This window comes from Sinocyclocheilus anshuiensis, unplaced genomic scaffold, assembly GCF_001515605.1.
Source record: "Sinocyclocheilus anshuiensis isolate Anshui unplaced genomic scaffold, SAMN03320099.WGS_v1.1 scaffold70, whole genome shotgun sequence".
In the NCBI taxonomy this organism is placed as follows: Eukaryota; Metazoa; Chordata; class Actinopteri; order Cypriniformes; family Cyprinidae; genus Sinocyclocheilus; species Sinocyclocheilus anshuiensis.
In genome coordinates this window covers 1158483-1184588 of record NW_015542377.1, presented here as the reverse complement: position 1 = coordinate 1184588, position 26106 = coordinate 1158483, and the positions used below count along the sequence as shown (strand labels likewise).

Sequence of the window (26106 nt, the reverse complement as noted above, 5' to 3'; positions counted from 1 at the left end):
ATATATATACATACATACAGTGTTGGGGAAAGTTACATTTAAAAGTAATGCATTACAATATTGCGTTACTTCCTAAAAAAGTAATTAATTACATTATGTAGTTACTTTTTATGGAAAGTAATGCATTACGTTACTTTTGCATTACTTTTTCTCTTCTGGCTTGGCCTAATTTTTCTCTATTCAGAGACAAAAAAGAAAAAAGAAACACAAATGTTATATTTATCTAAAGTCATTTTTGCGCATTGGTATGGTTGATCATTGAAGGTCAGCAGCAAAGGTTACTGGTTAATAAAATGGAATTAAATACATAGAGGATATGTGTGTTATTTAACATGTTTGCGTCATGTCCTGAGTTTGCATTTGACTGTTTTTATTCACTTTGAGGAATATTGAATCTGTTTTTGTGCAGTGAGATGAATAAATACATAACTACAGTAATCTGCACTTACTCCTGATTTCTCTCAACATGGGGACAGGAGAGCTGTCAGTCAGTACATGAGAAAACAAAGTAACTGGCGTTACTTATTTGAAAAAGTATAACTCAGATATTTTCTTAACATTAAAAAGTAATGCATTACTTTACTAGTTTCTTGAAAAGAGTAATCTGATTACGCTGCAATATAACAAAGAGTGAAAAATTGAAGGGGGTCTGAATACTTTCCGTACCCACTGTATATATATATATAGTGTTTCCAGTAGCATATTTCATAAAATAGCTTATTATATAAACAAATAAAAAACTGACACACACACATCACATATATATATTTTTTTAAACTGGCATATATAAGACTGCAACATTTAAATGTGTGATATATGACCTTTATATCAATGTGAGAACTTCAGTCTGACATTAATACCCTTTTCCTGAGAACACAGTTTAACCTTAAACCCTGACTAAAATCTACCTTGATACCTTGGAAACTGAATTTTCGAACAGATTCATTGTGACAATGATTCATTTTTTTTTTTACATTTTAGTTTATTGTTTTTTTGGTGAATGTGCTTAATGCAAATGTTTTCTGTCTCTAATGTTGGTGATGCTGAAATCAATTTTGTATCAGCAGTCGACAGTGTGATTCAATAATGTATTCAGTTCATTCTTTGATCTAAAATGTCATTTGACTTTGGACATGAGCCGTTTCAGCATTGTCTCTTTACAAACATCCACCCACCTACATTCACACACACAGGCACACAGATACACACACCCACAGTTACAGCACATTTGTAAATTCATCAGATGCTATGTGTCTGTGTCTCTGAGGATGTACTGTGTGTTTTTGAGCCATATCAAATCAGACAAATAACAACATCTCCCCACACCACAGGATTGAAAAAACGCACCAGGAAGGCCTTCGGGATACGGAAGAAAGAAAAGGACACTGACTCTACGTAAGTTTGACTAATTTATATACCAGAAATTTACCCCTAAAGCCTGATGTATCATATTTGATATGAAAATTTCTAAGGCCTCTAAAATATCAACATGATCAGAACCTGGCTGAAAAACCTGTTTTACACAGCCTTATGCCTTCTGACATCTTGATTGATAGTTTATACTTTTTTAGCAAGTAACGTACCTTTTAGTATAATTCTAAAATCGTCCCCCTTCAGGTCATAGTACATGTCTCTTTTTGCTATTTAGTCTTTACTGATTTTTATAAGGTAAAAGTAAGAATAACATATATTTTTAGTAATATTTAAAGATGAACATTTAGGTTTACTTACTTATAAATTATTATTTTTTTTAAATAATCATGTTAAAATGTAATCAAATATGATACAACAGGCTTTTAAAAAACATTTATTTGTACATCTCTTGTCATCATTGTATTGCATTGCATTATATTTTGTCCTCCTTAATAAAAATACAGAAAATAATATTTATATACAATTTATGCCAGTAATATTAACATGGATCTCATGGTCATTATAAACTATAAGAATTATATCTTACTTTTTGGCCTTAAAAATTGAAGTAATTGCACTAAATTACATATTTTGCTTAATGTGGGGCTCTGAATAAAACTGACGTTTTTTTTTCTCCACAATTATGACCTCCACATTCTCTTATAGCATGCTGTGTGAGCTGTAAAGGCTTAATGTATTGAATATGATGCTCAACAAAAGCTCATATGCAACCTTTTTTAAGATTTTATTTTTAGATTTTGTCTAAAGGTTAAATTAACTGTTCCATTACAAAAAAAATGAAAATGAAAGTTTGTTTGTCTATTATCTCATATGTCAGGCTTTACAGGATTAATTAATTTATAATAGTAGAGCTTCCTAAGGCAGGCCGATGGAGTTCTCTCACAAACCCATCAACACAATGGAGCATTTGCTGCTTGCACACTATGAATCCCTGTCTCCTGCTTCAGGGTGCTATAGATGATGGCTGTTTTGAGAGTGTGTGTCTGTTTGGGGCCCAACACACAGGTGTTTCTGTCCCTCAGAGCGAAGCCTGGCTAATTGCTTCTGTGCTTGAGTTGAGAAAAAAAGAGAGGCTTGCATGTTAAGTGGGTATTAAAGACCTCTCTGTCTCTCTCTTTGTCTCTTTCTTTTGTTTTCTCTGTTTTAGGGGGTCACCAGACAGAGATGGTGGAGTAAGTACCTCTTAACTTGCAGAATTGTTTCAAGAGACAGATTTCCTATTATTTGTATTTTGGAATTTGAATTTATATTTGTTTTATTTATGGCTGCCAAAGTTAATGATTAACATGCAATTAATCAAATGTTTAACAATGTGTGTATTCAGTTCACTCCTTTCTTTGTGATTTCTGAGAAATTATGTATTGAAATACTCTGAGCTAATTGGAGCTAATTAGACACACACACGTGCACACACACACACACACACACACACACACACACACACACACAAAAGACCCTAGCAGACCACCCATTTATCATTTATCACCCATTTGTAATGATGAAAGACATTTTGATGGGTAATTTATCTGTAAAATAAGCCCAAATGAGATTTAACAAAAGTTGAGTCATTTGCATTCTTTGAATGGTAAAAATTAATTATCATCGAAGACCAGTAAGTGAAATATTTACTCACAATGGTTTAGAAAAATTTCAGTGCAAAACTGATCCCAAACATTTTGCTCTAGCATGTCACATTTTGTCACAGAATATAATGTGCATTTGATAGCATTTTTGCTTCCGACAGCCAAAACAAGAAGTCTTGTGTTATCCCAGGGGTCCTCAACTCTGGCCCCCGAGGTCCACTTTCCTGCAGAGTTTAGCTCCAACCCTAATCAAACACACATGAGCAAGCTAATCAAGGTCTTCAGGATTGCTAGAAAGTTACAAGCAGGTGAGTTTGATCAAGGTTGGAGCTAAACTCTGCAAAAAAGTGGATCTCGAGGGCCAGAGTTGAGAACCCCTGTGTTATCCCTTAATCACTAGAAAAACAAAGACATGATTCCTATCTTTCTCTAGCCAGATTATAACTATTTGTTCAATGCTCAGACGATTGTCACATGTATGAATGATTTTTAAGGTTAGAATTATAGCCATTGACAAAAGAAAATGCAAAGATAACCCAGATGTTTTCTGCTACATCTGTTGGGCATTTTACTACATCCAGTCAGCAACAGAAAATTACAGATTTTGTGGAGAAAAAAAGCATATTTATTTATAAACTAATAATTTAAGAAAAATCTTGCAAAAGAACAAAGTTTTGTTTTGATATTTTTGAACTCAGCATCATCAAATTAGGTAATGCTAGGCCTGTTTTGCAAATCAGTAAAATATTTTTTAAAGATGCAGGGCTGTGTAATAAGTGGTAATGTAAACAAGTTTTTTTCATGTGAAGCCTTTTTGGAAATATAAATAATCTGACATGGTGAAAAAGTTTAATAATTCAAATGATGTCTTTATTTTCTGTATGATGGATGTCCATGGCACAGGAGCCCCAAGAGACTGAATCGGTACTGAACATAGAGACAGCACAGTTATATAGCTTGAAGTCTAACGCTAGAACTGAATACTCACTAAGCACCTGTAGATTCCCCCAAGCGGCACCCCTAAATAGGCCAAACTCATCTAATTAGAAATCAGTGAATCTGAGTGATGTTACTAAAGTTGTGTTTTGATTTGCTCAGCCACAGAAAAAGACCAATGGGGCTCCAAATGGCTTCTACGGGGAGATTGATTGGGACAGATATGTAAGTACATAATTTTTAATACCCTGATGATACTCAGCAAAGCATGACAGCTCAAGCCTGCTGCATTAATGGCTGTTTGTATAAAAAAAAAATACCATCCACTGCATCTGTAATACTGACTGACTTCAGTTCTTTTCTTTTGCAGAACTCGCCTGAGGTAGATGAAGAAGGATATAGCATCAGACCAGATGAGGATGAGGGAGATATCCTTTAATTTTGCCATAAATTATTGTGATTACATTTTTGAATCTTTGATTTTATCAATAAGCAATGAAAATTTTATTATTTCATTTTTAACTATTATAATAAATTTTTGTGAAAGAAAATGAAGCTGTGATCCCTTAACAGCCCTCCACCAGCCCCCAAAGAAAAGTCTCACTTTTTCTCCTCCAGTGAGTCTGAAGAAGAGGAGGACCACCGCAAAAAGTTTAAGATCAAAATCAGACCGCTGCCAGCAGACCATAACATTGCAGCTCCCTCGGTGGATGAATTAAAAGCCTCCATTGGCAACATAGCTCTGTCTCCCTCGCCTCTGGTGAGTCCAGCCAATGTTTCCCATGCATTTCAAGCTTATGATGTTGTTTCCTGTCACTTTTCTTACTTTAATATCACATGACTCAATAGTCTCTGCTGTGTTATATATTTTGTATTTTGTACTTATTTTGACATCCCTTACAAAAAGATATTGTGAATAGGGCTGGGTATCGAGTTCGATACTTTTTAGGCACCGACCGAATTGCCTCGATACCATCGAGTATCGAAAAACGTCTTGTCGTTCGGTACCAAATTTCGATACCTAAGGGGTTAATCTCATCAGCGTCAGTGAGCCAATAAGCCTGCAGCACTTGCCGGTGTGTTCGACTAGAGGCGCGGCGCAGATCGATCATCCGCGAGAGCGATTCGAAAGCACACGGAGCAGTCTGCTGCAGACAGCGCTGGAAGCTGCTAATGCTCATCAGTAAATCAGTGGAAAATAAATAGAAATCATGATTCTGTCTGAGCTATGCGTTTTAAAACGAACACTAACTAGTGTAAATGTAGCCTAACAGATGTGTAAACTGAAGACTATTTGAGCTTTATTAAAACTATTTTGCACTGATTTATTGTGTTGGTTACATTTTGTTCCTTTGTGCAGTGGCTCAGGAGATGAGTCTTTGAGTTTGTATAAACATCAACAAGCTGAAAAATAAAACCAAAGTTTTTTTTTTAGATAATGTAATCTTGTTAAAATTGATTTCATAAAATTGGTATCGAAAAAAGTATCGTTCAGGAACCGGTATCGAAGTCAAGGTATCGATATCGAAAAATTTTGAACGATACCCAGCCCTAATTGTGAAAGTACCATGAGGCTTATATATAGTGCTGGGCGATAAAACAATAATTATTGTTATATAATTTTCCACGATAAAACGATAACATGAGTTCAATAAATGTTCGGTATAATGTTTAGGCGCCAAAAAGCATAACAAAACAGTGCTACTATTTTAACTGAGCCACACGGACCATTTATCCGCTCGGCACAAAGTTCAAACGGCAGTGCAGCACGAGCTCACTAGAGCAGATGCGATTACTCGCTGATAAGTCTCAGTCATGAGCACTAAACAGCGCTGTGAGATCCAGTGTGAAGCGCTTGAATTCAGCGAAGAGCACAAATGACTTGGTGATTTAAACTAGTTTAAAACTGAATGAAACAGTGCTGACAAACAGGAGAAACACTGTGCGCAACGGTACAGTCAGAAGGCTTTTCAATCTACAAATCACCATCGTTTACCATAGATTTACTGACAAACTGACAAACTGTAGTAACACTAGCTGCACCATGGTATTGTGGCAGAAATGTGGGTTTATATAGAATTTTATTATATTATTAATGCAGACATGTATTAAATGTATTAAAGGAGTAATGGAATATAATTACAGTATTTCTTGTGATTAAGCTATAGCATTTGTGTGCATTTATACTAAACGTATTTAGACTACGCTTTTAATACAAATACCTAGAAACCATATAATCACATTTTTACCATGGTATTGAGGTGCTATATGTGTGTTTTTAACCATGGTTATCATGATCTAAATGTATGCTACTATGGAAGACCAATGGTTAATTTTAATAAAACTCAAACAATCTGAATAATTAAATTTCACCATATAAAAATCAGGTTGTTACAATATTTACAGATGTTACTGTTTTTGATAATGAACATAAGTGAACATTGCCAACTCAAGCTACTGTCAAATGTGCATTTCAACACAAATCTGTTTCATGATTTGAAACAATATCACTCATTAGAACATGCACAAACTAAGAAATTAATTTTTCTATTGAGATATTTATTTTAAGGAAAAATGACTGGAAAAGTGTAAAGAATTCAAAAACGTGAAGTGTTTGTAATGTTCTGACCATAAAGAGTAGTTTAAAACCAAACGATCTGGTTTCTACAGTTATCACTTAAGAGTACAAATCTTATTTGTACAAATTTTATCGTGATAATTTTTTTGGCCATATCACTCAGAACTTCTTATATATTATATGTAGATATATAGTATTCCATGGTACTTCTACAGTGAATGTATACTTTTATTTTTTTGCTGTCATGCTGTGAGTAAGCCTATTGGGTCAAGATCACGCCTGCCCTTTCTGATTCATATTGACTGTAACTCTCAGTGCATGTTTGAGAGGCAATTTATGGACACTTTGTGTTTGTCAGTAAGGAGAGGAAACAGCTTGTTGCACTGTTGCATATTTTATTTGTACTGTATAAGAAAGCTCATGAAATGGAGGAAGTGCTTTAGGTTCTTTATTAACCTTGTCAGCTCAATTTTATAGTCACATAATGACAAAAGCCACAAGCCAGACTTGGCTTACAGTACAAATGGCTTGTTTTTTGTGGAGTGTTGCATGTAGATGTCTAGTTAATATGAGGCTTTCACACTGTGCAGGCTGTTTCTTGAGAGAGCAGCGTGAGCAGTTCAGATGGAGCTGCCTGCCATTTTAGTAGTCCAAAAACACCTACCTGCCATTTCACTAAAAACATTTTTGAGTTTCAGCAGTCTATATGGCTGCATCCTATTAGTTAAAGCTGTTTTAATGAGCTTTAAATGAATTTTTAGGATGTACCTTGAACAAGAATGTCTTTGTAGGTGTGTCATATATACTGCATTTAGGAGATGAATATGTCTGTGTGGTCAAACCATGTCTAAACATTCTCCACTGGATCAAAACAGACTCCTTTAACAAAACAATATTATTCATATTTTTATTTTATTCAACAAGGAAGCATTATATTTGGCCAAAAGTGGCAGTAAAGAGATTTTACAAGAGATTATTATTTCAAAATAAATGCTGTTCTTTTGACATTTCTGTTCATTAAGGAATTCACAACATTCACAAAGAATCCACAAAAATATTAAGCAGCACAACTGCTTTCAACATTGATAATAATAATAAATGTTTTTCGAGCACCAAATCTGCATATGAGAATGATTTCTGTAGGATCATGTGATGCTGAAGATGATTAACGGCTCCTGAAAATTCAGGCTTGCCATCACAAGAATAAACTACTTTTATTAATTTTAAAATATGTGACCCTGGAGCACAAAACCAGTCAGCATGGGTATATCTGTAGCAATAGCCAAAAATACATTGTATGGGTCAAAATTATCGATTTTTCTTTTATGCCAAAAATCATTAGGATATTAAGTAAAGATCATGTTCCATGAAGATATTTTGTAAATTTCCTACCTTAAATATATCAAAACTTAATTTTTGGTTAGTAATATGCATTGCTAAGAACTTCATTTGGAAAACTTTAAAGACGATTTTCTCAATATTTTGATTTTTTTTGCATACTCAGATTCCAGATCTTCAAATAGTTGTATCTCGACCAAATATTGTCCTATCCTAACAAACCATACATCAATGGAAAACTTATTTATTCAGCTTTCAGATGATGTATAAATCTCAATTTGGAAAAATGTACCCTTATGACTGGTTTTGTGGTCCAGGGTCACATACATTAAAATAGAAGACAGCTAAATTTAAATTGCAAGAATATTTCAAATTTTCACTGTATTAAATAAGTGCAGCCTTGGTAAGCATAAAAGAATTGTCTTAAAAAACATTACAAAATGTTACCAACCCCAAACTTTTGAACAGTAGTGTGTGGTAATACAATGATACTTTTTGCACTTTTGGTACTCCTAAGCATCCATCAGATTTTACTGTCAAATTTAAATATTCGTTAACTCACAAGAGAGAATATCCTGAGAACATCTGGTTCATATGGTGTGTGCGGTTAAAGAAGATGTCCAAACTGAAGCACTGACTTTTAACAACTTTTTGCCAGTGAAGTCATCTGAATTTCTTATTACGGAGGTCATTCAGATGAGATATGGTGTAGATGAGTCTTATCTGACTCACTATTGTTATCTGGAGTCAGAGTGAGTAGGAGTTTCAGGTGGAGGCTCGCACTGGAGTGTCACTCCGTTCTCTCTCAATAATTCAGCTTGGAAACTGGGCACAATGACTCCACTGCATGGAGCGGCAGGCCTACTGACAGAGCACAGGCCGCCAGGCCAGAGCATGCCACATGATGAACTTGCACACTAAATTATTCACGCACACAGATACATGTAATTCCGTCAGTGTGCTTTCAAACCCTTTTTTGTGTCTTATCAATCTTACTCTGATCTACAACTCAGGACCACCTACTGGGTTGTTTCTTTTTCTGCTTTGTTCCTAAAATTAATTGGCACTCAGATTGGTCTTTAGCTATCACAAAGTAATTATCTTTTCTGGGGTTTTCATTAGCTCTTATTCCCAAAGTTAAATTTTAATCTGCACGTTTATGAATTGCTCTCTCTCAGTATGTTCAGTGAATGCTAAACCACTTCGAACTTTGAGCACTTTTACCCCTGAAAAGTGTAGTTTATGAGCTGATACTCCCTCCATGGATCGTTATTCTTTTTATTTTTGATTCATTCATTTTTTATATAACAGTGTTGTGTTAACTAATAGGCCAAATTCATATGAATTGGTATATAACTGTAGTGTGTGTTTGTGTGTGTGTGTGTGTGTGTGTTTGTGTGTGTATACTAATTACTTTGGACCACCTTTAGCTTTGATTACGGTAAAAAATTAACACGGAAAATAGGGGATACGTCTTCTGACGTGTTTGAGAAATAAAAACACACTGCATTCATTACGGTTAAAAGAATTGTTGCCAAAAAAACAACATGCCAGAAGCATATTATTCACTGCAATAATGATCCAGTTCTAGACTCTTAAACTTTTTCTTATTTAAATCTATATATGATGTTGTCTTCATCGTTATATTCTGTCGGGATTACTTAATGTTGTTTATGCTTGAAATAATAAGCCTATAGCAGGGACGCGGGAAGTAGGGGTGCTGAGGGGGCTGCAGCACCCCCTGTTTTCACATGGTTGCAAATGCAATGCCAAGTTTGTTCATTTAAATTTATTCAGTTTTAGCATTTAATAATTTATTTGTAATGATCTCTGAAATGTAAATTGTAAGTGGGCTATAATAAACCCATGTTTATCTTTATAAACATTAATTTTACTTGTGATGTTTTCTATATGGGATGATTAGCCTAATCCTCATGAACACGTGACGCTAGCGCAATCAGACATGAACTATACAGAATGCGAACAAGGAGATAATGGCGCAAAAGCGAATTTCAGATTTTTTTAAATGCCCATCCCAGCAAAAACTTTCCAAAATCGGCATTCAAGCAACCCCCGCCCCAGCACCGACGTAAGGGAACCAGCCCCCCCCCCCACACACACACACACAGCACCCCCAACCGAAAACATCTTCCCGCGCCCCTGTCCTATAGCATGTATTAATCTCATGACATTATACCCCGCATTCAAGCATGTATTATAACTAATCCTGCTCGATTAAAATGATGAAACTAAAACATCATTTATTTCCAAGACTACATTGTATACAATATACATTATTCACAATCTTTGCATTAATCTGCAGTAAGCAGAGTGACTATGAAATGTGCAACACCATATACATATAGCATGTTGTTATATAACATATAACAACGATATATGCTACTACTAATGGATTTTATAATACTGTGCATATTTATAGATTTTAAGATGATTGAGACAGGAGCATATGCGAGTGAGTAAGATGAAATATTATTGATATCATTGAGAGATGGCAGAAGTGTTGCCATTTATGATAGATGTCCACAAACATATACACGTCCAGGGTGCGAGCGGTCTGGCTTCTCAATATGTATCAGCGGATCCGATGTGTGTGTGAGAAAGGAGCTGCTAGCCGATGATTTCCCCGGCACATGGCGAAAAGCACTGAAGTTTTCACATCGAGTGTGATAATGCACAGCCACAAAAAAAAAAAAAAAAAAATTAAATATATTAGTACAGTTTCAGATATTTATAAAACTGTGCCATTTTACAAACACACATATATATATATATATATATATATATATATAAACTGGAAACAGCCTTCATAACACATTAGCAGCTGAGTTTGAGATTTATATATAGAGTGTGTGATCTGCATAACCCATTTTTCTATGTTTCCAGTCATAATGTATTATTTGCATGAAAAGGTACTTGCACAGTTGTTATAATCAAGTTAAGCGCCATCATTTAGAATACATTCTTACATTTTGAGCTTTGTAGTCTCACCAATAAATCACCAAGACAGTTCCAACATTTTCATGATATTTAATTTGTGGACTGGTTCTTGTTAGGCTCAGCCATCGCTGTTACTGGAAATAAGTTTACCCAGCGTGGGTCAATCCGGAAGCCAAAACCCAGAAGTGTGAAATTGGCCGATGGGGCTGAACAGGATGCTCAAGCAAATAGAGCTTTAAAAGCACCACAAAGATAAAGTTATTATGTTTCCATCCAGTAACATGATATTTATGATAAGCATCTAGGAATACACTACTGTTTAAAGTTTGGGGTTGTTAAGATTTTTAAATGTGTTCAGTTGTGCTTCTTAATATTTTTGTGGAAACTATACTTTTTTTTTTCAGGATTCCTTGAATACAAAATTCAAAAGAATAGCATTTATTTGAAATATAAATATTCTGTAACAATATAATTCTTCACTGTCACAATTTAATGCATCCTTGCTGAATAAAAGTATTCATTTCTTAAAAAAAAAAAAATCGACTCCAAACTTTTGAACAGTACTGTATATTCAGTAAATAAATAAAAAATGTTTTTATGGAAATTTTGAATAAAAATTGTATTTGCGTTATATCCCAAAATGTACATAAAATATATGTAACTAATGGTTCATTTTTTTTAGGCAAATCACCCTAATGTCTTGTACTTTCTTTGTTTTAACGTTGAAAATTAGCACACTTGAAGCAGTCTTATTATGACCTCAATGACTGAAATCCACTTTGTCCAGTATATTGGAACGCCTGGCATTCCTTACTCATGAATTAAACATCAGTCACATGCCCATCCTGTGCCATGGCAACCTGTGCGTATGTGTGTAACCATGGTGATGTATTAGCCATGAATACTCATCAGAAGAAAGTGTGAGCAAAGGTTGAACAACAGAAATAGAGAGCTCTCTCCTTCTATCAGAGTAGTGTGATAATTCGTTCAGCTTGTTGTATTCTCTACTGTACTTCACCTGTGTAGTCAGAGAAGAGATATTGCAGCCAGACAGCCATCCAGAGCGCAGGGAGAGATAAATGTAACGGTGGAGTTATAGTCGAGTGAAAACAAAGGCATGGGGGTTCTTTATATAGCACACCTCTCGGCCAGGTGCTGGGTTCTAGCTAGTATTCATGTTTTATTGATAAGGTTTGCTTCTTTATTAAGCCCCCTGTATATGGGCAGTCATCCAACAAGAGTTAATAATGCTACACATGGGAAACACGGTGTGGTCAGAGTTTGATCATTCGACTTTAATTCCAAGCTGTGTGACAGAATGTAGACATGTAGCAAGCTGGAGGGATTTTTAAAAGAAAGAATTCAACCCAAACTAACAAGAAAAATGTTAGTTACTCACCATAATCTTGTTCCAAACCCTTTTTATTAAATCCATGGGTATAAATATTTTACATTGTCCAACCTTTTCATAATGGAGACTAGAGCTGTGAAGCTCAAAAAATTATTTAAAAACGCCATAAAGCCATACGGCTTGTATGCTGCATTATAAGTTTTCTGAAGCCGTGCATTCATTTTGTATGAGGGGAAAACACCAAAATAATCACTAATTAAAACATTTCTCCCTTTGCAGTAGCTTTCAAGTGTCATTCAGTTCAAATATGATGCATTATTATGCCTCATTCCTGTCCACATTTGTTGTTGTTGTTGTGTGGAAAAGAACACTGGAAGTTTTGCACTTCCATTCAGAAGTTTGGGGTCAGTATTTATTTATTTATTTATGAAAGAAAGAAAGTAATACTTTTACTCAACAAGAATTCATTACATTTATCAGAAGAGCTACAGTGAAGGCATTTATAGTGTTACAAAAGATTTCTATTTCAAATAAATTATTTTATTTTAAATGTTCTATTCATCAAAGAATTCAGTAAAATGTATCACAATTTCCACAAATATATTAAGCAGCAAAATGTTTTTCATAACATTGAAAATAATAAGAAACATTTCATGAGCACAAAATCAGCATATTAAAATTTTTTTAAGCATCATATGACATTGAAGACATAATAGCCGCTGAAAATTCAGCGTTGCCATCACAAGAATAAATTACAGTTGAAAAAATATTCAGATAGAAAATAGTTATTTTAATTTGTAAAACTATTTGACAATATTACTGTATACATACTGTAAGACACGTCTTTCAAGAACATAAAATAATTCTTACTGACACAAAACATTTTACTGTATATCATTATATGTGCTTGTACGGAAACAAGAAAGTCATATGGGTTGGAAGTAATTAATATATAAATAAAAAAATGTTGGTGAAATATTCCTTGAATGTGTTAAATGAGCATGTGGTTGATTTTTTATTTTTAGTAGTGTACAGACATTCATTCAGGTCACTCACTGAGATCTTGATCTGATTCCTGATTCTCTGATCTCCTTATTAGCTGAGATATATTATGTGCTGGATGCGATATCTGTGGCTGACACTGAAAAATTGACAAAATGGGTTTGCATAGTGTTAGATCATCATAATGTGATCTATGTTTGTAGACATTTCTGCCATGTCATTCCTCTCAAATTCACTGTAATGTGTTTGTGCATGCTTACCATCACTATACTAATGTAAATCATGCTCCCTCTTCTTCTGTCTCTCTATCTACCTGTCTGTCTATTTCTGTCTGCTGGCTGATATAGAGGAATAGTCCGGTAAGCTGTTTATGCTTTGTCTAACTCTTTTGGAGTGACGTCTTCTCACGTTTCTCATATGGCATGGTGAAGGTTGCATGCTCTGTGTTTGATATGCCATTAAGAACTGACCTAAGGTCAGTTTGGGTGTTTAGGGATGGACTGGTGGGTGCTGAAATGGACAATATCCTGTAGAGATGTGTACAGGCTATACTGTGTACTGTACATGCATGGACGGGATACAAAATAAGTTTGTAGTTTCACCATGAGACTGAGAATTGATTAAGTAATATAATCTGGCTACTTTTTGATTATTTTTGAATACTTGTTTTGACCTAACACATTTATCGCATTGATTTGAATAGGATAATCTTGTACCATATTAATATAGAAATAAAAAGAGAAAGAAAATATATTGTGTTCTTTATTATCAATGACATGAAGTGCATTAAACATTGGCCTACATTATATTATATTAACTGCAGGGGGTTCGTAAGTTGAAAAAGCTAGTAATAAATCAAATCATAAATATGTATAATTAAATACATTAAAATAAATCATAATAAAGTCTGAATGTATTTTAAAAAATGATTTAAAAAAGAATTAACTATAGTAAATTATCAATAATTTACTGCCATTGTGTGAATAACATGTAATCAATATTAAAGTAACTGTAACCTGATTAGCAGTATTTTAAAACGTAACAATCTAATTACAAGTACTTAATTTCTGGAATCTGATTATGAAATCCAGATTACAGTTAAATTACTACCCAGTATTGTACAGTATATTAAAATGTGCTTATATGTGCTTGGATCCTGTGCTTGTACATTAGTTTTTTTAGGTGAACAATGAATTTTGATTATGTTCTTTTGCATCTGGTGTTTATGCAGTTTCACTTCAAAAATGTTGAACTGTTTATTATTTGAATTAATTGGCAGCCTTAGTCATCAGCCCAAATCTTACATTAAAGTGTTTGGTTGCATGCCAGTCTTTCGGCTTGTCTACTCTTGGCTCTGATTGGTGGTGACCATTGCTTACAGCCTATAGGATTAGACTGCCACTGGTACATCACCCTAATCACTCAGAACTCTTGAGCCAGACTGAACTCAGACCCTCGTTCCTGGACTTATTCCTATGCTATGAAGAAAGGAGGAATAGGAAAAAAAAGAAATAAGAGGTTAAATTGGAGTGAGCAAGAATGTATGTCCATAGAAAATTAACTTTCATGTCATTTCATTTCCATTCTGATTGTGAATTTGGTGCAGAGGTGTCATGACCACAATTTTTTCATTTGACGTATCTTTGCAATCTCTCCGTAGTGACTCATGAGCAGTACATACTTTCTATGCTTTTAGATCCTCTGAAGACTAAACAGTGCTGAGACAAGCAGCACTGCACAGGTGCAATGTTGGCAATATATGCATAAATACCATTTTTAAAGGGGTGGTTCATTGCGATTTCAGTTTTTTAAAGTTAGTGCGTAATGTTGCTGTTTATCTGCAAAGTTACGAAGCTGAAAGTTCAATGCAAACGGAGATATCGTCTTTTAAAATTCTGGCAGTTTAATGCCTACAAAAACGGCTGGTAGGGACTACAAGAAGTTACTTCCCGGGTTCGTGACATCACAAACCCAGATAAACCCCGCCCTCGGGAAAAGGCAGCAAAGAGGGTGAGGCCATGCTGCGCTGCTTTAGAGAAGAGGAAGAGAAAACTAGGGGTGCACATAAAAATCTATTCATATATGAATCACGATTCTGTCTTCTAACGATTCTAATGGATTCACAAGTTTCAAAATCAATGTTCTAAAGCAGCAGTTCTCAATACTGTTCCTCGCGTTCCCCTGCTCTACACACGCTCTGCATCTTTCTCTCTCTCTCTCTCTCTCTCGCTCTCTCTCATTCAGCTCAGCTCCAACAATGAACTGTTACAATTAAACACTTATTTTCACATAGCTATGAGAAGCGTTAAACATGGACGCGTGTGCAGTTGCCGTACTGTATTAAAGCTTTAATCAGGATAAAACTGCATATTAAAAGCTAACATAAGCAGTAGCATTTACAAATAACAGCGTATCTAAAAGTATGAGACAACAACAAAAAAAAACATAGGTCTACCATTAAAAGCCGTGCTTGCACAGGTTCTGCGTCAACTGGGCTCAAACTGATAAGCGATATTAACGACGCCGCTGTTTACAATACAACCGGAGCACATGCCGCTGAGGTGAGGGGCGGGATGATTAGACGGCACTAGAGGCGGTTTAGCCAATCACAACACACTGGGCTAGCTAACCAATCAGAGCCCATCGCCTATTTCCGAGGGAGGGGCTTCATAAAAGAAGGAAATGATCGGTGCGTTTTTCAGAGAAGGGACAGAGCGGTGTGGAATAAAGGTAAATTATGTGAAAAATAATGCGTTTTAAAAAAAAAGAAGCATTAACACATGTTAGACTGCACCCCATAAACACAATCAATCCTAGAAAAAAATCAGTGAACCACCCCTTTAAGAATAGCTGGAAAAGTGCCCTTTGAAGCAGAGTATTTCCAAATAATTTATAATGGCACTAACATAAGATGAGATCTTTATTGTGATGCGAATGTTACTCTCACAGTTACGTGAAAAATTTCCCTCATGCCATTCAAAAGCAAAAGGCTGAATTTTGAATTGGAGCATTTAAGATTAATAAAAGGACACAAAAGGCAGTAAAAGTATTATAAAAGTGCTCAAAATGACTTGTGTTTCATATTTTCTCCAGCTGTATGATAGTTTTATATGATGAACAGATTTAATTAATTATTGAATCTTGACTTGTTAACATGGTCACTGCCTTCCTTGGGTTTCAAAATGAAAGAATCTTTAAATGAATATCATTATTAAAGCACATCATACAGGTAAATGTTTAGGAACAGAGGTTGCTTTTGATCGAAGTCTGTATTACTTATTTATCACTTTCTGACCAGGTGTCTCTTCTCTCTTCCTTTTTGCTGGTCACAGAAACGCAGTCCAGTAAGTGTATTTTAACATTATTTTTCTGTTCCCCAAGTGCTTGAACCACTTTGTGATTCAGTTGAAACAGTTATACAGGAGCAGATTAGATGTTTAGAGAGACATGATACTTCCATGTAATGATATTTCTGTATAGAAATGCAAAGGTCAGAATCAGTATCAGTTTTTTATTATTAAAGTATAATAATGACTACTTTTTATAGGCATCACTATTAGTTAACTTTAGCACTTTTATTCACGTTCTCTTTCACTCAGCTGGTCTTTTTTTAAGCTAATTAAAAGGCCCGTGTGAATAGAAATAATGCTTACTCATGTGCTATACACCCATGTGACCAAAAATGCTTGCTTTGGAGATCAAACTAATGCCTTTTTATCATTTGTAGTCTGGATGTTGTATAGCCTTAGCATAAAGCAAGTTCTTAATCTAAATTGGACTATTATCTAAATCTGAAACTATTATCTGAATTATCATCTGAATCAAATATTTCATATTTTAGTACAAAGAATGCCATTTTGACGATTGAAAAACGAATGCTGTGTTCTTGTATTTGAAATTCCCAGCCACCATGAAGAACCTGATGTAATAACATTTATGACAGTCTTATTTGTTACTAATGCATCAGTGAGTCAGATAAGATTGTTCACCACCTGAGTCAATCAGAGGAATCAGCTTTTCTGTCAGCTGTAGAATGCATTATGAAATGGCTATTTACAAGGCATCAAGGCAATGTCTCTGTCTGAATTTGCCTCACCATTCCCTTGATGAAATTGACCTCAAATGCACACTTCTCAGCTGATGAGCGATATGGTGTTATGAGCTTTTAGTCTTATGAATGTTTTGGCCTTCTGTTTGTTTTAGGGGCTGGCAAAAAGAAATCCCAGTAAGTATATGCAATGCAATTTATTCTTGGGTTTATGAGTTTGATGTCAATTCAAATCTGACACTAAATAGTTGTCTGGAATTAAAATGTGAATATAAAGGTGTGCTTGCATGTGTATGAGTAGGTGCAGTTTATTTGTGTTCATTTGATCATGCTGTTATTCTCAGGTGAAGAAATTGCACGACCGAGACGTCCTGTTCCAACGCCTGCACCAGCTCCCGTCCCTTCCCCGACACCTGCACCCCCTCCTGAGCCTGCTAGGTATCTATACACACATTTACAGACTTAATGAAACAGTAATTTTGTCTGTTGTTTCCGTGGTTATTATTACAAATACAACTAGCAAAAAACAATTATTAACTAAAATAAAACAAAAAAGTGAATGTCTAAAACTCAGGTTGCTTTTTGCAGGTAAGTTACATGCTGTTCATTGTTACAAAAGTTGCATTTTGATTCTAAATGTAGTGGTAAATATTTGCAGATAATTTTATTATCTGCAAGTACTGCAAGTATGCCATGCCATTGTGAATTTGACAAAGAAACTGATAATCTGAATGCTATTATTTTGAGTGTGGTGCTGGTGCAGTGTAAACTGCAGTGTGCATCATTACATGTAGATGGAACAATTTGTGCTGGAACTAAAATGTCTAGAATTGAAACTAAACAAAAAACTAAACATATTTATTTTTAACAAATACAAATAAAATAAAAAAGTATTTATGCACCATTTTTATCCAATTAAACTATGTAAAACTTAAATTGAAAACCAAAATAGAAAACAGAATTTAAAAAAAAAAAAAAAAAGTTACATTTTAAAAGGTGTGGCTATACAGTATATAACCCTGGTTGTTGTGGCTTAGCGTTGTTTAAACATTTGTTGATGTTTAAGTGAGTCTAAATGGATTATGTTAGACAATTTGAGAATTGCAGCCTGGTGTGCATCTGTGTGGATGAGTCATGCAAATCTGGCTTAATTCTCCTCCATTTCAGTAATAAGAAATCTCCAGTGCCAGAGGATGCAACAGCCTTATTCGGCCCTCCGCTGGAGACAGCCTTTAGTGAGCAGAAGACCACTGAAGGTACTGTTTAATGAAACAGCTAATTACTTACCCCTTAGTGCTGCTTATAGATGTTGATCTTTCATTTATAAAATCACTGAAATTTAAACATTCACAATCCAACAGAACCTGATCACAGCCCAGATTCTTTATGTCCATGTCATTCACTTGAACAAAAATTCATTTTTCTATGTCATATACAATATGTATCTTCAAGGGACTCACAGAGGGTATAAAGATGACATTTATTTTTCAGCTAAAAGTATTTAAGAATACTGTTTGTTTGTTTGTATGCTTCTATTATCAGTGCTATTTTTTAGCTTTGTGTAACATGTACTTCAGAACAGAACATTCATTAGTGCTTACTAGTTGTGTTGCCTCCCACTCGATTCCATTTGCAGCAGTTGAAATGAAATCAGTTAGATTTATGACAGAAACAGGGATAGATAAGTGTTGCATGGTGATTCCTTCCTCTCTGTGAGTCACACAGTTAATTCTGCTCCCCCATCGACTGTGTAACATGTCCTCTTCCATAAATTAGTGGTGATAGAGGAACCTGAGGTTTGGGGTGCACCCCTGCCTGAGCAACACCTAGACTCCTCTCTGGCAAGACCTTTTCCTACAGAAAGTAAGTCATTGCTTGTGTGGCATGATTGCCATCATCCTGGTATCATAAACCCATACGTTCCAAAACAGTGAATGGTTGTCTGAGTGGAAAAATCATGATTGCCTCCAAATTTTTATTTTAATAACTTTCCCTTTGGCAGTCTCCATTAACCTACTAATTTCTAAGTCATTAGCCAGGAAAACAGACAAAATCCTGAGAGTCATCCAGCTCATCTTGTACTCATGTCATTTGGTGACGGTTTACTCAACGTGGCCTATTTGTATGTCTGCCTAAACGTCTAAAAAGCTAAATGACACTGAGCCTAACGTGTGGCTTGATTTAAGCTTAAGGCTAAATGAAGTTTGGCTTGCTAATAGTGATATATTTCTAAATGTATTTTTACATAAATGTCTCAATACTAGGGCTTGCATGACTACTAATATTTTTTACTAGATGACTAGTCGTCTAGGACAGTGGTTCCCAACCCTGGTCCTAGAGGCACCCCAACACTGCATGTTTTGCATGTCTCCTTAATCAAACACACCTGATTCAGATAATCAGCTCATTAGTAAAGACTCCAAGACCTGAAATTGGTGTGTCAGAAAGGAGACATGCAAAATGTGCAGTGTCGGGGTGCCTCCAGGACCAGGGTTGGGAACCACTGGTCTAGGAAAGTAGTCAACTGCAAAATGAGTCAGTGTTTACCTTATGTAAATGATTGAAAGACTGGTCTGACAGCCAGCTGGAAAGTTTGTCTAACACAGCTAACATGATGTGGGTGAGAAAGTTTAAAATGGTAAAGCGCTCCAAATATTTGCCCATTACAAGTTACTACTCAAGGCTTATAACATGCAGCTGAACTGGGATGCAATTTTCGGGCAGAAGAAATTATCTTCCTGTTGCCGCCACATAAAGACTAGACTAAAAATCGCTTTATTTATCCATTATACTCTGTGAGAATCATATTAAGTGTGATATTATAAAGACATGTTATAAATCATTAAAATAATAATAATAATAGAAAAAGATTTGTCATTGTTAAAAACTAGGAATGTCAATAAAATAAAATAAATGATTTCTGACCAGTTAATTGAAAGCAGAACACAATGGTAATGATGTAAGCTTTGGTGTTTGTGTTATTAAAAATACAGTGTTAATTAAGCATATTTATTATTTTATAAACATTTTTTTTTTTTAAAGCTCTTACAAAAAAAATTCTGGACCTCTAAGCAACCTTGCAGCCCCATGATGGTCCACATGCCCCAATTTGAAAACCCCTGGACTAAAGGACTAATTATAGAAATTATAGACTAATTGACTAGTCTGTGCAAGCCCTAGTAAGTGCATACTAAACAAATAAGTGATGTTTGTACATATATTAACAAAAACAAATATGTAACATCCTAAATAATATGAAAATAGTGTGAATAGTTGGTCACAAAGAGTGAAGTGTTATCATAGAGTCTGAGCTATTCATCCCATGCCACAGTCCTTCTCTGTTGTCCCTGACTACCTGAATGAGACCTTGCCTTTGCACGGTGCTGTGGGGCATGGAGGCATGGCCTACAAGGGTGGGGGGGTGTATGTGAGAGCTTGTCTCAGCCGCTCTAATGTCATTGCAGCTCCGCCTCCGCTTCCGCCTAAGAATGTGCCGACCTCCCCCCCTCCGATTGAATCTCCTGCTACAGACCCTACCGGTAAGATGCCCTCACCACCCAGGCCTCAGTCTATACCAGGGGTGTCTAATCCTGCTCCTGGAGGACTACGGTTCTGCAGACTGTATTTCCAATCCCAATTAACCACACCTCAACCAGCTAATCAAGGTCTTGAGGAATACTAGAAACTTTGAGGCAGGTCTGTTGGGGCACATTGGAGCTAAACTCTGCAGGAAGTTGGCCCTCCAGGAGCAGGTTTGGACACCCCTGGTCTATATCAATATCTGACCCCAATGAGTGTGTGTCTGGATTCATTTGTGCTTGTCTTTTGGTACTTGGTACTTTGGTCTTGTAAATATCTCTTTTTTAGGGAAAAGCTTTACTTGGTATCTCTTGCCTTTTCCTTTGTCTTTCCTTCTGCTTTTAGTCTGCTTATGATTTTTCTGTTTTTCTATGACATTTGTGTAGTTCCTGATGCAGATGGGCAGAAAGAAGAGGACAATTCAAGGCAGACCTTGCAGAGGCCCTCTATAACTGATCTAGACAACATCTTTGGCCCAGAAGACTCTCCAAAACCTGGCCAAGATGTTGGAGATAAGTGGGTCTGCTTCAACGATGAGCCACCTGAAAGACCTCCTCCTCCTTCAGAAGGAGAGCCAGCACCTCCACTGCCCTCATCTCCACCTCCCCCAGCAGAACCAGCACCCCCATTACCTAAATCATCCCCTCCATCAGAGGAGCCGAATCCTCCTTTACCAAAATCTCCACCTCCTCCTGCAGAGCCAGCACTCCCACCTGTTCCCATAGACACCACTCCTTCTCCTCCAACTGTCCCGCCTCCTCCGGTTGAAGAGGCCCCACCTCCACCGAAATCAGATGATCTTTCTCACTCCATAGTAGACTTTTCACTATGTGCTCCCCTGACAGAGACCCAATCAGACTCAACCAACAGCCCGCCAACCACTGTAGAGACAAGTGAGCGCACAATCCCTCCACCCTTGGTTCTGAACCAAGAGGACAAGAAGAGCCATGAAGAGAACCCAACAAAAGAGGACCCAAGTGAGAGCAGTGCTTCATCCAAAGAGATTGGTCAAGCACCACGTTCAACACCTCCTCCTCCTCCACCTCCCACATACAGGGCAGTAGTGTCGTCCCCAGGGCCCATCCCTCCAGCTGGTACGAGTGTAAATGAAAGTGGTGAGTCTTCTCCTTCTGTGTGCCCTTGTAAAAAGAAAGTCGCTCAAGTTTTGGCATTTCATTGCCAAAATAATCATTAGTTGCAAACTTGTTTTATTCTGTTGATAATTTTGAAAAAGTTTTTAATTTTGAATAACTAAACCTGGCTTTCACCGTTGGCATAGCCAAAGAAGCTGACATGTTGTTAAAAAAGGGAGAAAAAAAATCATTAGTTGCAGCCCTAAATTTTAGGTGAACTAACCCTCAAACAATGGCAACCAGTAATATTTTAAAAAATCCACGTTATGGAAAAAACAAATTTTGATTTATAGAATATACCCCAAGGCAATAAGCAGTAACAAAAGGTTCTGCATGTTGAAATACATATCAATTTCAAGTCGTTCTGCTCCAGTCACCATCATGTTACGTGTATATGGGTTTTTACAAGAGTGCCGCCTTAGTAAGAGGGATGAAGGGTATCTGACACTTTTTGCCTCATTTTCTATATATAGGCACATTGAGTCGTACTACTACATTTTTGAGGTTCATATTATGGCAGTTTCAAGTTTTAATGTTTTTGTTTACAATGTTTCTGTAATCTCTGCAGATAATCTCTGTGTAAAGTGTGATGGTTCTCTTAAAGTTTTATTTAATCTGAGCAGATTGGCTTGTATAGGTCATTTCTGAGGCTATTCCAGTCAAGTATCATACATTCTTGAATGTACAATCATTTTATTTGAATTGGGAAGAAATCTTAATTGAGCTTGATGCATGTTACTCTTTGAATGGCTTTGCTTTAATGGAATACTCTCGCTCCACAGGCTCCTCCTCCCCTGCACGTCCTTCTACGCCATTGGCTACCAGCAGCTCTCCTCCTCCCCCTCCCCCTCCTCGGCCACCCTCACGACCCAAACTGCCTCCTGGAAAACCAAGCGTAGGGGACATGGTACGTGATAACATAAAAAAATTTACAGTACTTTCAAATACTATTACTGTGCCTGTTAGTTTCCTACAAATTCTCAATGTCACTGACCTTTTCATAGACTATGTAATTTGTTTTACTTTTATAGGATGTCAGAACTCACCCCTCAAAATACCAGACCAAGCCTAGGTTGATATTTACTACCCATGTAATACTAATGTTTAAATAAAAACCTTAAGTTTAGTGAAACAAAATGCAAGAAACACTGCCAGAGCGTGCTTTGTGTAAATTTCCTCCTGATCATCTGACCAGAATGACAAACCCCTACTCTTTTATTACTAACTTCCCTTCTGTCTGTTCTTCCATTTCCCTGCTTTTCCTGTCAGAATCGGTCATTCAGCCCCCCTGTACACTCGTCAAGTCCCCCTCCTTTGGCTCCGTTGGCCCGTGCAGAAAGCACCTCTTCAATCTCCTCCACCAACTCTCTGAGTGCAGCCACCACTCCCACCGTCGGTAAAGAGCTCTCCGTGTCTGTGTCAGGTGTGACTCCATTTCCCATCATTCTCTCTGCTTTGCCATGCTGCTCTGTCTATATGTGGCCTCTCTGGAAATTGCCTTTCTAACTAGAATTTGCCATAACAAGGGCATCTGTTTCTCAAGGGCCTCTGTTTCTCAGTATTTAGCACGGTTTTGAATTCACTGTCATAATAGTTTCACAGCTTTGGCTTTAGTTTGGACCAAAACAGTATGGTGATGATGCTGTTTAGTTTAAAATACTAAAGTGAAATCTCCAGCATTCTGCATTGATTAATTGGTTTGCTAAAAATACAGATTTGCTGATACACCACATAGTTTGTCTTTTGTCATATTTAAGTGGAAATATTGTCAGGATTAATTGGGTATTATAGATCAGGGGTCTCCAACCTTTTTTACATCACGGACCAGTTATATTTTGAAAATATTCTCGCGGAGCGGATCTGTTGCATGTGCTATTCCTTCCTTTTGGATTTTTTTCAGCTTTGGTCATATTTTTTTTTAACCATTCCATTTTTTTCTTCTTCAGTTTTCATCTTTTTTTTATTTTAAATGTGTGCTGTGCATTCATTTTGAACCCTGAGTTTAATGACTGTGACCTTTTTGGTTTTCTTTGCAATTATTTGTCATTTAATTTGAATTACGTTTATTTTTTGTTTGTGTTTTGTCGTCTTTCTTGTCCTGTCTTTTGGGCTGACGTAATTGTCTGATGTCAGAAGATGATGCTTTTGTAGACAAACTTACCAGCTTTGAGAGACGGGCAGACATGCCAGCAGGTATGCTATAAACCCTTCCTGATTTAAAGGATGGGATTGAGACCACTGATTCAACAATGTAACAAATGGTTACATTTCCCATAGTGTCAGTTTTCAGAGCATAGCTCATTCATGGTGATCTTTTGCATTTTCACCAGTGACTAAATTAGTCAATAAGATAGCAAATGAATTGATTTTCACGTAAAGAGTCGTTAAAGGAATTTTCCGGGTCATTTATTACTTAATGTCCATGGGCAGAATCTGTGGCTCATTGTTGATTACAGCACTTATAATGGAAGCTTGGCATTAAAGCTGCCAGCACAGCCAATAAACTTTTAAAATATGTTACTCTCACAGTACAAACCATAACTAATGGAATGGATGCTTGATAGCAGACTGGTGTGTTAAAACTGCACGCAGCCTTGTCTGTGCAAAGTTATATAACTCATGTCTGCAAACTCATGTTTTGCTGATACATTTGGTAACCAGAAAATTCTCCATATAAACAGGTAGTCTCACATCAAACAGATAATTTAGACAAATTTACGGTTTAATCAAAAATGGATAGTTTGTATTATCAACCCTGATTGGATGAGCTACAGTTGAAGCTGGTGAAAAATAATATATAGTAAATTATTGTAAAATAAAATAATAATAAACACACACCTGTGTCCAGAAATTCTACATTAATTTCATAATAATAATAATAATAATAATGCTTGACAGCTGCAAAATCCTACAGTTTGGTTATTGAACTATTTTTTTACTTGGCAGGATAAACACACACCTGTGTCCAGAAATTCTACATTAATTTCATAATAATACTAATAATAATGCTTGACAGCTGCAAAATCCTACAGTTTGGTTATTGAACTATTTTTTTACTTGGCAGAAGAATTATAGCAGTTATTATTAATAAAAATTAAACATTAATTAAAAATGTCTTTTATCATATTGCTGTTGCTGCTGTTGTATGAAATGATACATTTTGTTTATTTTTATAAACTTATTTTTTATGTAGTGATCAGCAGCATTCCTCAAATTATATCCATAAACAAAGTTGTAAATAACCCAGAATATTCCTTTAACTCACCAAAGACTGTTCAGCATTTTTAGCATATCTGTTTTGAAAAGTGTTTTTTTCCCTCTACTTTTGTCATGTTGATTATAGTCCAACACTATTTGCCGCAGTATTTACTTCATCCATTTTTAATTCTTCCTGTCATATTTTGCTCTTCACATCCATAAAAGATGACATGTCTGTAGCTCATCATGCATGTTAGAGATTGCTTCGCCTGTATCAGTTACGCAACATCCCACATCTTACATCTGCACTCAAGAACCAGGAACAGAAGAGTCTTATAGTCCTTGAAAATCATCTGTCTGGCTGTAGACTCTTCAGAAAACTGAAAGAGCACCACCATTCTGCTTGAACAGATGAGACAGACACACACACACACACACACATACACACACACACACACACACGCACACAGCCTCTCAGTGTTTGAAGTGCGGTCTGGAATTTGGCCCAAGTGGCAGCAGAGCTGATCAGTATGCCTGCCATCACACTAGTTTGAATGGAAAGCTCTCTGATGTTGCACCTGCGTAAAGCATTGCTAACATCGTCATGCTGCAAATGTCAAGCTTTACTGCCACATAATTTTAATCCTCACAGGTGAAATTCACATTCAAAATCAAATGTAGAATATTCCTACTTTCCAACCATTAAGTGCCTGATGCTTGGAGGGTAAGGAAACAAAATGACATTGCCTTTATCTTTGCAATCGTTTAATTGTCAATAATTCCAATATATTGGCAAATGAAGTAAAAACATATAAGAAACCAGATAAAAATAGAAACAATTGAATGTATTAACATGTATATCTAGCTCATACAAATATGTTTATGTATGTATAATATATGTCCATCCTAAAATCTGACAATACATGGTAAAAAAACTGAAAGATATTGAAAGAATTGAAATATATATA

At 36.0% G+C, this 26106-nt stretch overlaps 1 protein-coding gene across 13 annotated transcripts in view; it reads left to right on the top strand.

Moving 5' to 3' along the window:
- Window positions 1-26106, top strand: part of LOC107692370 (SH3GL interacting endocytic adaptor 1) — a 61193-nt gene that overhangs the window by 22147 nt on the left and 12940 nt on the right. For 3 of the 13 annotated variants that reach the window (XM_016491374.1, XM_016491379.1, XM_016491387.1), the window contains exons 2-18: window positions 1332-1395; window positions 2582-2606; window positions 3921-3941; window positions 4116-4178; window positions 4324-4381; window positions 4535-4713; window positions 13528-13539; window positions 16513-16524; window positions 17384-17405; window positions 17573-17666; window positions 18396-18484; window positions 19005-19091; window positions 20693-20767; window positions 21194-21922; window positions 22723-22847; window positions 23210-23363; window positions 24074-24133. In XM_016491374.1, coding sequence (XP_016346860.1) covers window positions 1332-1395; window positions 2582-2606; window positions 3921-3941; window positions 4116-4178; window positions 4324-4381; window positions 4535-4713; window positions 13528-13539; window positions 16513-16524; window positions 17384-17405; window positions 17573-17666; window positions 18396-18484; window positions 19005-19091; window positions 20693-20767; window positions 21194-21922; window positions 22723-22847; window positions 23210-23363; window positions 24074-24133 — 1869 coding nt within the window. The remainder of the gene's footprint in view (window positions 1-1331; window positions 1396-2581; window positions 2607-3920; window positions 3942-4115; window positions 4179-4323; window positions 4382-4534; window positions 4714-13527; window positions 13540-16512; window positions 16525-17383; window positions 17406-17572; window positions 17667-18395; window positions 18485-19004; window positions 19092-20692; window positions 20768-21193; window positions 21923-22722; window positions 22848-23209; window positions 23364-24073; window positions 24134-26106) is intronic. The other 10 variants (XM_016491384.1, XM_016491380.1, XM_016491386.1 and 7 more) reach the window with 6 other exon arrangements.